Raw genomic sequence first — 12,801 nt, forward strand, 5'->3', positions numbered from 1 at the left:
ATGCAGAAAGACATGAAATTTAAAGCATCAAGAACAGCCTGATTGCTTGTTAAGATTCATTGTCTTAATTGGTCATAATTGTTATTCTAAACCAAGTAAAATTTGAAGAACACAAAGCTTTGTGGAAAGTGTTAATGGCCACAGTATTATAGCACTAAACATAAACCTCCTGCTTCAGATCCCAACCCTCTGTCTGGCACATCCCTCTGCAGGAAGAATGGCCTTGATGGGAAACCAGACTCTCATCTCTCACTTCATCCTCCTGGGACTCTTCACCCACTCACCCCTGCACCTCCTCCTCTTCTCCATCATCATGGTCATGTTTCTGGTGGCTCTCTCTGGCAATGGGCTCATGATCCTCCTCATCAACATTGACTCTCGCCTGCACAACCCCATGTACTTCTTCCTCAGCTGGCTGTCACTCATGGACCTCATGCTCATCTCTACCATTGTGCCACGGATGGCCATCGACTTCCTTCTGGGCAGTGGCTCCATCTCCTTCACAGGTTGTGGCCTCCAGATCCTGTTCTTTGTCACCCTTCTTGGGGATGAGTGCTTCCTGCTGGCTTTCATGGCCTATGATCGCTATGTGGCCATCAGCAACCCACTGAGGTACTCAGTGGTCATGAGCCGCCATGTCTGCTGGCTCATGGTGGTGGGGTCTTGGCTCTTTGGCCTGGTAGATGGGTTGATTCAGGCCATCTATACCCTGAGCTTTCCCTACTGTGGATCCCAGGAAATTGACCACTTCTTCTGTGATATCCCTGCAGTTCTTAAGCTGGCCTGTGCTGACACCTCCCTCTATGAGACTATGATCTATGTGTGCTGTGTACTCATGCTTCTCCTGCCCTTCTCTGTCATCTCTGTCTCCTACCTGCTGATCCTGGTGACTGTGCTCCACATGCACTCAGCTGAAGGTCGGAAGAAGGCCTTTGCTACCTGTTCCTCTCACATGGCTGTAGTGTCTCTTTTCTATGGGGCTGCTATGATCACTTACATGCGGCCCCAGGCATATCACTCCTCCAAACAGGACAAAGTGGTCTCTGCCTTCTATACCATGATCACCCCTATGCTCAACCCACTCATCTATAGCCTGAGAAATAAAGAAGTTGCTGGTGCTCTCAGAAAACTCCTGGTGAGGTGTCCATGTGGTGCAGGTTAGGGATGGTTTGGCGATGTCACTTCATTTATAGCTATGGGCTCTGGGAATGTGACTTAATCAACTGCAGTTTGATTGTTGTAGATACAAATGTGCACTACTGAAAATAACATTCTTTGGCCAGAGGTAATTAGATTGTCTCATTAATTCAATATATCATGTCCATGCTGAGTGTAGGCAATGTGGGGTAAGGCTGAGCCTTCTGGATTACAAAGACTAGAAGACTCAGATTCTTTATCCCTCAGCTGCTGAGGGAGCAGACAGGTGACAACTCTGAGCTGTGTCCCTCTCACAAGTTACTCAGGGCTGAAGAGAGGCACCTTGTCCAAAGCCATGCTTCTTCTTGGGGAGCAGACTGAATCTCATGACTTGTCAGTGGAGGGTACAAATATTTGACTGCCTTGCTCAGTTTGACCCTGAAGGGCCATCCCAGCTTCAGAGCCCCCCAACTCCAACCTCTCCACAGGATCATTTGAGGAATTGCAGAAAACTTCTTCCTATGTCCAATTTTGCTTCCTTAACTCCCTTCCTCCACCAAAGTTTTCAATGCTGAGAGCATTCTCTAATAAACTTTTGCATGCAAAAGCTGTCTCATTCTCCTTCTGAGAAACTGACCTGTGACACACAGAAATTTATATTAATTTAGTGTTTGCTCAAATTCTCAAGGTATGTGGGCATTAAGACAGCCCCAGTCTCATGGTTGGTGTCAGGGAGAGGTCATAAATTAAATCATGGAAACACTGAAGACAGGTTTAATATAAGAATTACAAACTGAAATTACCACAGGCTGAGAAAGGAGGTTTCAATGAGGAGAGCCATCTTGTGGAGACAAAGTTGGATGGGACACTCTCTCCCAGAAGAATCCACTCAGAAGTTCTGCTCCGAGAGGATGGGTGAGCTTTGAATTGGGAAGGAGAGTAAGTGAAAGTTGAGTACAAGCTGGAGGAGCAACCTTAGAGGAGCATCAAAGTTGGGCCCTTGGGAACTCAGAGGGCATCACTAATCACTGGGCAGGAAAAAGGAGAGTAGAGGAAGGCTTGTACAGCAGGATGCCACACAGGAAAAGAGAAGCTTTCACAGCCCAGCCTCTCTATAATGTCCAGTAAGATAACTCACAGATCTCCAGGTGAGGAGCCTCTTATCCCTGCCATAGTGCCCACATCATGAGGGCAACAACTCTGAGTTCTCACTTTATTTTTTTATTGCTTTTTTTAAGGGTTGCACCTGTGGCATGGAAGTTCCCAGGCTAGGGGTTGAATTGGAACTACAGCTGCCGGCCTATGGCACAGCTACAGCAGGATCCGAGCCATGCCTGCAACCTACACCACTGCTAATGACAATGCTGGATCCTTGACCCAGTGAGCGAGGCCAGGAATCGCACCTGCATCCTCATGGATACTAGTTGGATTTGTTTCCACTGTACCATAATGGGAAATCCTGAATCCTCACTTTAATTTTTTTGTCCTTTTCCTATTTCTTTGGGCCGCTCCTGCAGCATATGGAGGTTCCCAAGCTAGGGGTCTAATCGGAGATGTAGCCACCGGCCTACGCCAGAGCCACAGCAACGCAGGATCTGAGCCGCATCTGCGACCTACACCACAGCTCACGGCAACGCCGGATCGTTAACCCGCTGAGCAAGGGCAGGGACCGAACCCGCAACCTCATGGTTCCTAGTTGGATTCGTTAACCACTGCGCCACGACGGGAACTCCTGAATCCTCACTTTAAAACATACTTAAGGGAGTTCCCACTGTGGCACAGTGGAAACGAATCTGACTAGTAACCATGAGGTTGTGGGTTTGATCTCTGGCCTCGCTCAGTGGGTCAAGGACCTGGTGTTGCCATGAGCTGTGGTGTAGGTTGCAGACATGGAGCGGATCCTGCATTGCTGCGGCTGTGGTGTTCAACCCATATGCCAATGGGTGTGGCCTTAAAAAGCAAAACCAAAAAAAAAAATCCTTAAGGATATAGGACCAGAAGCCTGGAAAGAACTATTCACCAACTACTGAGAACAGCAGGGAGGCTGGCACACGTTTTTGCCAGAGGAGATGCTGAGAGAGCCAAAAATAATAACAAAATAAAAAGATAAATCTTTGTTTGAGAAAGGAGGCCCAAAGCAAACAAAAATCTAAATTATAAGCCGAATTAACAGTCTAATTCACTCAAGATGAAATTCATATTATAGAAAAATTAGACAAAAAATTTTAAACACTCTCTTTTAAAAAATTTCAACTGCAGTTGATTTATATCAATATATTGGTTTAAGGTGTACAACATAGCAATTCAATACTTTATAGCTTATACTCCACTTAAAGTCATTGTAAAATGTTGTCTACATTCTCTGTGCTGTACATCCCTTCCTTGTATCTTAATCATTTTATACCTGGTAGTTTGTACCTCTTAATTCCCTTTCCCTATATTGAACCTCCCTCAGCTCTCCCAACTGGTAATCACTAGTTTGTTCTGTGTCTTTGAGTCTGTGTCTATTTTGTTTTTATTCATTTTTGTTTTATTTTTTAGATTCCACAAATAAATGAAAACATACATTATTGTCCTTTCTATGTCTTACTTCATTAAGCATAATATGCTCTGGGTCCATTCATGTTGTTTCAAATGGCACAAAAAATAATAATTTTTTTTAGGGCTGAGGAATCATTCACTGTGTGTGTGTGTGTGTGTGTGTGTATCACATACCATATCTTCTTTATCCATTAAGGTGTTCATGGACACTAAGTTTGCTTCCATATTTTGGCTATTGTAAATAATGCTGCTATGAACCCTGGGTGCATGTATCTTTTCAAATCAGTGTTTTCATTTTTTTTTTCAGATACTTACCCAGCACTGGAATTACTGGATCATATGGTAGTTCTATTTTTTCAGATTTTTGAGGAACTGCCAATATTGTTTTCCATAGTAGCTGTACAATTTTTTTTAATGGCCACACCTGCAGCTTTGGAATTTCCCAGGCTAGGGGTTGAATTGGAGCTGTAGCTGCCGGCCTATACCACACTTACAGCAACAACAGATCTGGGCCACTTCTGTAATCTATGCCACAGCTCATGGCAACACCAGATCCTTTAACCCACTGAGAAAGGCCAGGATTCGAACAAGTAACCTTATGGATACTAGTCAGGTTCTTAACCTGCTGGGCCACAGCAGGCACTCCATAGTAGCTGTACAAATTTGCATCCCATCAACAGTGTACTAGGATTTATCTCCTTATCCTCACCAATATTTATTATTTGGTGGATTTTTTACTATATCCATTCTGACAGATGAGAAGTGATATATTATTAAAGTTTCAATTAGTATTTTCCTGATTATTAGTGCTGTTAAGCATATTTTCATGTGTATGTTGGCCATATACATGCAATTTTTTTAAAAAAAATCTATTTGGGTTTTATGCCTATTTGAAAATTTTTTTATGTTTAGTTGTATGAGGTCATATGTATATTGGATAGTAATCCCTTATCAGACATATGATTTGCAAATATTGTCTCTCATTACTAGAATGTCTTTTTATTTTATCATTGGTTTCCTTCACTGTGCAGAAGCTTTTGAGTTTAATTAGGTCCCACTTGTTTATTTTTGCTTTTCTTGCCTAATGGGACAAATGCAAAAAATGTTGCCAGGACTTTGTCAATGAGTGTACTGCCAGGAAATATATGAGAAAACAATGCATGTTTTCTGCTAGGAGTTTTATGGTTTTTGCTCTTACATTTAGATCTTTATATTGAGTAGTGTATATGATATAAGAAAATGTTCTAATTTCATTCTTTCACATGTAGCTGTACAATTTTTTCAACATCGCTTATCAAAAAAAGCCTTTTACCCAAGATATGTTTTTGCGCCGTTTTTCATGTTTTAATAATCATATGTGCATGGGTTTATTTCTGGCTATTCTATTCCACTGTTCTATGTGTCTGTGGTCAAAACAGTGCCATACTGTTTTTGTTTGTTTGTTTGTTTGTTTGTTTTCTTTTTTAGCTGCCCCATGGCATGTGGAGTTCCCAGGCCAGGGATCAGATCCAAGCTGCAGTTATAAACTAAGCTGCAGCTGAGGTAATGCTGGATTCTTAACACGCTGCACTGGGCCAGGGATCCAACCTGTGTGCCAGTCCTCCCAAGACACTGCTAATTCTGTTGTGCCACAGTGGGAACTCTAGTATTATACTCTTTTAATTACTGAAGTTTATAGTGTAGTATGAAGTTAGGGACTATGATAACTCCAGCTTTGCTTTTTTCTCTCTAGATTGCCTTGTATATTTGTGGTTTTGTGGTACTATATAAATCTAGAAATGTTTGCTGTAGTTCCCTGAAAAATGTCATGTGTATATTGATAGGCAATGCATTAAATCTGTAGATTTCTTTGTGTCATATGCATATTTTAACTATATTAACTATTAAAATCTATGCATATGGAATATCTTAACTTTTATTTATATTTCCTTCATCAATGTTTTGTACTTTTCAGAGCATAGGTCCTTCACTTTGGTTAAGTTTATTTTTAGGTGTTTTATTATTTTGACACAATTATAAATGAGATTATTTTCTTGCTTTTTCCCTGATATTTCATTTATTTTATAGAAAAGCAACAGATTCTTGCATATTAATTTTGCATGCTGTACTTTGGTGAATTATTTATTAGTTCTCATAGATTTTTAGTGGTGATATTAATGTTTTCTATATATAGTATGATGTCATCTGTTAATAGTGAGAGTTTTACTTCCTTCCCTCTAATGTGGATGCCTTTTATATCTTTTTCTTGTATGATGGCTGTGGCCAGGACTTCCAATATTATGTTAAATGAAGTTGAAAGAGTGGGCATCCTTCTATCGTGTTCTATCCCAAGAGACTGGATATAGTTCCTGGTGCTATATGGTAGTATCTCATTGCTTATACATTCTGAAATTTAATTTGAGAAAAAGAACATGTATATATATAAACATATATATATATATATATATATATATATAAAACTGATCACTTTGCCCTACAGCAGATGTTGTTACAACATTGTAAATCAACTATAATTTAGTAAAACAAAAGAGTGAATAAGAAAGAGTGGGCATCCTTGTCTAGTTCCTGATTGTAAAGGAATCTTTTCTTATAAATGGCCTTTATTATGTTGAGATATGTTTTCTCCATACTGACTTTGATGAGAGTTTTCACCATGAATGGAAGTTGGATTTTGTCAAATGGTTTTTCTCTGTATATTGAGTGATCATGTGATTTCTAACCTTCATTTTATTAATGTGATGCATCAAGTTGATTGATTTGTAGATACTGAATAATCCTTGAATCTTTGGAATAAATCCCATTTAATCATATTATATAACCATTTTCTTTCTGGGTGGTGACAGAAAAATTAAATTTTCTTTCCTTCTTTGTGCTTTACTGTATTTTCCAAACTTTCTATAGTAAAAATATATTATTTTCATATTCAGGTAAAAAATAAAATTGATTTTTAAAATTATTCATGTGTGTATGATCATTTTAAAATATTGTTGACTTTGATAAATTTTTTTTGAGGATTTCTGCATCATATTTATTAGAGATATTAGCCTATAGTCCTCTTTTTTTTTGGTAGTGTCTTTATGTGTTTTGGTATCAGATTAATGGTGGCCTCATAGGATGAATTTGGGTTTGTTGCCTCCTATTTATTTATTTTGAATAGTTACAGAAGAGTAAGTATTAACTTTTCTTTATATATTTGGTAGAATTCCCCTGTGAATCAGTCCAGTCCTGGAAATTTGTTTGTTGACAATTTTTTGATTCCTGATTCAATTTAAATACCAGCAGCCAGCTTGTTCAGATTATTTATTTCTTCCTGATTCAGTTTCTAAGAATTAATCCATTTTTCTACATTGAATATATTTTTTGGCATTTAACTCTTCTTAATATTATTCTCTTACAATTGTTGCATCTATGTGGTTTTTTCCCCCTCTTCCATTTATACATATATGCTTATAGTGATATTTGCCTGTAATTTTCTTCTTTTTTGTGGTATTTTTGTCTGGTTTTGGTATCAGGATGATGGTAGCCTCATAGAATGAGATTAGGAGTGTTCCTCCCTCTGCTATTTTTTAGAAGAGTTTCAAAAGAATAGATGTTAACTCTTCTGTGAATGTTTGATAGAATTTGCCTGTGAAGCCATCAGGGCCTGGACTTTTGTTTGTTGGAAATTTTAAAATCATATTTTCAATTTCAGTGCTTGTGATTGGCCTATTCTTATTTCCTATTTCTTCCTGGCTCATCTTGGCCGTTTGTACCTTTGTAAGAATCTGTCTGTTTCTTGTGGGTTGTCCATTTTATTGGCATATAGTTGCTTACATTCTCTTATGATCCTTTGTATTTTTTCAGTTGTAACTTCTCCTTTTTCATCTATAATTTTATTGATTTGAACCCTTTCCCTTTTTTTCTTGATGAGTCTGGCTAAAGGTTTATCACTTTTATTTATCTTTTCAAAGAACTAACTTTTGGTTACATTGATCTTATTGATGATTGTTTTCTTTGTCTCTATGTTATTAATTTCTGTTCTAATCTTTATGATTTCTTTCCTTCTACTAATTTTTGGCTTTGTCTATTCTTTCTTCTCTAGCTGTTTAAGGTGTAAGGTTAGGTTGTTTGAGTTTTTTCTTCTTTCCTGAGGCAAGATAGTATAGCTATAAACTTCCCTCTCATAACTGCTTTTGCTGTGTCCCATAGGTTTTGGATTGTCATATTTCACTGTCATTTGTCTCTAAGTATCTTTTGATTTCCTGTTTAATTTCTTCAATGATCCATTGGTTGTTTAGCAGCATATTGTTTAGCTTCCAGGAGTTTGTGTTTTTGCCTTTTTTCCCCCTTATAGTTGACTGCTAGTCTAGTAGCATTGTAGTTGGAGAAAATGCTTGAAATAATTTCAGCATTTAAAAGTTTGTCAAGGCTTAATCTGTGGCCCAAGATGTGATATATCCTGGAGAATATTCCATGTACACTCCAAAAGAATGTATAGAATGCTACTTTGTGTTGGAATGTTCTATAAATGTCTGTTAAGTCTATCTGGTGTAGGGTGTCATTTAATGCCTGTGTTTCCTTGTTGATTTTCTGTCTGGATGATCTGTCCATTCATGTAAGTGGGGTGTTAATGTTGCCCACTATTAGTGTGCTACTGTTTATTTCTCCTTTTATGGATGTTAGCAGTTGCCTTATATATTATGGTGATCCTATGTTAGGTGCATATATAATTGTTATATCTTCTTCTTGGATTTATATTTTGATCATTATGTAGTATCCTTCTTTGTCTCCTGTGACCTTTATTTTAAAGGCTATTTTGTCTGATGAGTATTGTTACTCCTGCTTTTCTTTGATTTCCATTTGCATGTAATACCTTCTTTTGTTGTGTCCTTAGGTTTGAAGTCAGTTTCCTGTAAACATCATATCTATGGGTCCTGTTTTGGTATCCATTCAGCCAGTTTGTATCTTTTAGCTGGATCATTTAATCCATTTACATTTGATGTAATTATGGATAAGTATGTACTTATTGTCATTTTCTTAATTTTTTTGGATTGATATTTTGGGGCTTTTTTACTTCCCTTCTTTTGTAGTCTTCTCTTGTGATTTGTTGAATATCTTTAGTGTTGTGTTTGGATTGCTTTTTCTTTTTTATGCATGTGTCTATTATAGTTTTGGGGCTTGTGGTTCTCATTAGATTTTGATGTAACTAACTACATATGTACAGAATTGTTTTTAGTTGCTACCCCTTTATTTTCAAATGCATTTTAAATGTTCTGCATTTGTCCTTTCATCTTCTTGTGCATTCTAGTTTTGGTATCATATTTGTAAATTGGTGATTTACTACTTTAATATTATCTTTGCCTTTAACAGTGAGCTTTATCGTTTGCAATTTTCTTATTTCTTTTTTTTATTTATTTCAACTTTTTAAATTATAGACATTGAAAACATGCACAAAAGCAGGAAGAAGGGCATAATGAACTGCCATGTAACCACCATTCTGTCAACAATTTAACATTTTGCTATTTTTTCCAATTTTCTTATTTCTAATTGTGGTGTTTTTTGCCTAGAGAAGTTCCTTTAGTAGCTGAGGAGTTAGTTTGGAGGTGTTGAATTCTCTTAGCTTTTGCTTGTCTGAAAAGCTTTTTATTTCTCCATCAAATCTGAATGAGAGCCTTGCTGGGTAGAGTATTATTGGTTCTAGGTTCCCCCCTTCATGACCTTAAATATATTTTACCACTCCTTTCTAGCTTGCAGGATTTCTGATGAAAAATCAGCTGTTGTCCTTATGGGGGTTGCCTTATATGTTATCTGTTGTTTTTCCCTTGTGCTTTTAATTTTTTTCTTTGTATTTAATTTTTGTCAGTTGGATCAGTATGTGTCTTGCTATGTTTAGCCTTGGAGTTGTCCTGTATGGGATTCTCTGTGCTTCCTTAACTTGAATGAGTGTTTCCTTTCCCATTTAGGGAAGTTTTTGGCTATAATCTTTGAGTGTTTTCTCTGGCCCTTTCTCTCTCTTCTCCTTATGAAGCTCCTATGGTGTGAGTTTTGGTACATTTAATGTTGTCCCAGAGGTACCTTAGACTATTCTGAATTCTTTTCATGCTTTTTTTCTTTATTCTTTTCTGTGACGGTGATTTTCACCATTCTGTCTTCCTCCTCACTATTCGTTCTTCTGCCTCCATTATCCTGGTAGTCATTCTTTCTAGTGTATTTTTCATTTCAGATCTTGTGCTTCTGTCTGAGTTTACTTGCTCTTTAAATCTTCTATCTCTTTGTTAAAATTTTCTTGTAAGTTAAAATTTTCTTGTAAAATTTTCTTCTATCTCTTTGCTAAAATTTTCTTGTAAAATTTCTTGTTAAAATTTTCTTTTAGTGATGTTGTACATTTCTTCATATGCCTACCAGGCATCCACATGTCTTTGAAGAAATGTCTATTTAGGTCGATTTGTGTCTCCATTATTTTTCTGAGATCTTGAATCATATTTACCATCATCACTCTGAATTCTTTTCTCAGGTAGATTGCCTATCTCCTCTTAATTTAGTTGTTTTTGTGTGCTCTTGTCTTTTACCTTCTTATGAAAGCTATTTCATTGCCATGTCATATTGTATATCTCTTTGTTTATGGTCCCCTTGACAGCAAGTAGGTAGATGCAGCAGCCAGTGCCCAGTCCTGGAGTTCTCAGGGATGATAGTAGCTCATAGGTACCCCAGAACAAGTGATGGGATCAGCACTATCACACTATCTCTTCTGGAGCCAGATGGCTGCTAGGTATGACATCCTTGAGGCAGTGGTTCACAGTTTGCAGGACTGGTTTTGTAGCATGGGGGCAGTAGTGGCTCCTGCAAACCCTCCCAAAACCAGGCAGCTCTCAGGACCACTTCGTGTAGCTGGCAACACCAGCTGTTGTTCCTACAGTTCCTCCCTTTGCCAGCAAGGCTCTTGAGATTTCTCCCTGTAGCTTCAGGGGCAAATGCCATTCTGCCAGCCCTCTCATGGCTCCTTTGGCCTGTCATGAAATGTGTGCCACTGGGCTCCCTGTGGCTCCTTTGGCTAGCCACAGTACTTGCACTGCTGGGTCTCTTGTGGCTCTTTGGCCAGCCAGGGAACATGTACCACTTATTCTTACTCCATTCATTAGTTGATGGACTTTTAGTTTATTTCCATGTCTTAGCTACCATGAATAGTGCAGCTCTGAACATATGAGTGACTGTACCTTTTTTTGGATTGTAGTTTTGTCAGGATATATGATCAGGAATGAAATTGCTATATCATATGGTAGTCCTATATTCACTTTTTTGAGGAATCTCCATACTGTTCTCCATAGTGGTTACCAACTTACATTCCCACCAACAGTGCAGGAGGTTCCCTTTTCTCCACTCCCTCACCAGCATTTATTATTTGTAAACATATTAATAATGGCTATTCTGACAGTTATATTGTGGTACCTCATTGTAGTTTTGATTTACATTTTTTTAATAATTAGTGATGTTGTACATTTCTTCATATGCCTACCGGCCATCCACATGTCTTTGAAGAAATGTCTATTTAGGTCTTCCACCAATTTTTCAACTGGGTTTTTTGTTCTTTTATTTTTGATGTGAATGTGTTGTTTGTATATTATGGAGATTAAGCCCTGGTAAGTTACATCACTGGCAACTATTTCCTCCATTCCAAAGGTTACCTTTTCATTTTTAAAATGGTTTCATTTGCTATACAAAATGTTATGTCTTTGATTAGGTTACATTTGTTTATTTTTGTTTTTACTTCCATTGCATTGGGAGACTGACCTAAGAAAACTTTGGTGCAATTTATGTCAGAGAATGTTTTGTCTATGTTTTCTTCTAAGGGTTTTAAGGGGTCTTGTGTTTCATTTAAGTCCTTAAGCCATTTTGATTTTATTTTTGTTCAAGATGTGAGGTGTGTTCTAGCTTCACTGATTTAACCACAGCTACATATTTTCCCAGCACCACTTGCTGAAGAGAGTATTTTCCCCCCAATTTTTTGTCTTTTTTGTCTGTTTAGGGCTGCACCCATGGCATATGGAGGTTCCCAGGCTAGGGGTCCAATTGGAGCTACATCTGCTGGCCTACACCACAGCCACAGAAATGTGGGATCCGAGTGGTGTCTGCAAACTACCCCACAGCTCATGGCAACTCCTCTCTTTCCCTTTTTATGTTCTTGTATTCTGTGTCAAAGGTTAATCGACCCAGAGTTCCCATTGTGGCTCAGTGGTTAATGAACCCAACTAGCATCCATGGGGATGCAGGTTCAATCCCTGGCCTCACTCAGTGGGTTAAAGATCCAGCATTAATAGTTCATTGTTAGTAAACAGAATTGCAACTGACTTCTGAATACTATCCTGCTACTTTGATGAATAATTGATCAGTTTGAATAGTTTTTGTGTGGAGTCCTTAGGGCTTTCTAGATATAGTATCTTTTTTTTTTTTTTTGTCTTTTTGCTATTTCTTTGGGCTGCTCCTGCAGCATATGGAGGTTCCCAGGCTAGGGGTCAAATCGGAGCTGTAGCCACTGGCCTATGCCAGAGCCACAGCAACGTGGGATCCAAGCCGCGTCTGCAATCTACACCACAGCTCACGGCAACGCCGGATCCTTAACCCACTGAGCAAGGGCAGGGACTGAACCCGCAACATCATGGTTCCTAGTCGGATTCGTTAACCACTGTGCCACGACGGGAATTCCCTAGATATAGTTATCTTGTCATCTGATTAGAGTAACAATTTTACCTCCTCTTCCAATTTGAATATGTTTTATTTCCTTTGTTTGTCTGATTGCTGTGTCTAGAACTTCCAATACTATGTTGAATTAAAGTGGTGAGAGTGGTCATCTTTTTCTTGTTCCAGATTTTAGTTGGAAGGATTTTGGCTTTTCTTTGTTGAGTATTATATTTGCTGTGGTTTGTTAAAATGGCTTTTTATTATGTTATTTTCCCTCTATACCCACATTGGTAAGAGTTTTTATCATGAAAGGATGTTGGATTTTGTCAAATGATTTTCCTGAGTCTATTGAGATGTCCATGTGTTTTTTTACTTTCCTTTTGTTAATGTGGTGTATGAAGTTGATTGCTTTGCTTATGTTGAACCATCCTTCTGAACCTGGAATGAATCCCACTTGTTCACAGTATA

At 38.1% G+C, this 12,801-nt stretch overlaps 1 protein-coding gene across 1 annotated transcript; it reads left to right on the forward strand.

The window, feature by feature from the left end:
* The first annotated feature begins 217 nt into the window (after window positions 1–217).
* LOC125124591 (olfactory receptor 56-like) lies at window positions 218–1,162 on the forward strand. The gene has a single exon (XM_047774656.1). It carries the CDS (start codon window positions 218–220, stop codon window positions 1,160–1,162), a length of 945 nt encoding a protein of 314 aa, XP_047630612.1.
* Window positions 1,163–12,801: the final 11,639 nt, after the last annotated feature.

This window comes from Phacochoerus africanus, chromosome 4, assembly GCF_016906955.1.
Source record: "Phacochoerus africanus isolate WHEZ1 chromosome 4, ROS_Pafr_v1, whole genome shotgun sequence".
Lineage (NCBI taxonomy): Eukaryota > Metazoa > Chordata > Mammalia > Artiodactyla > Suidae > Phacochoerus > Phacochoerus africanus.

Bases quoted from the DNA above. Each gene is read 5' to 3' on its own strand.
- LOC125124591 (XM_047774656.1), top strand. From the start codon at position 218: ATGGCCTTGATGGGAAACCAGACTCTCATCTCTCACTTCATCCTCCTG.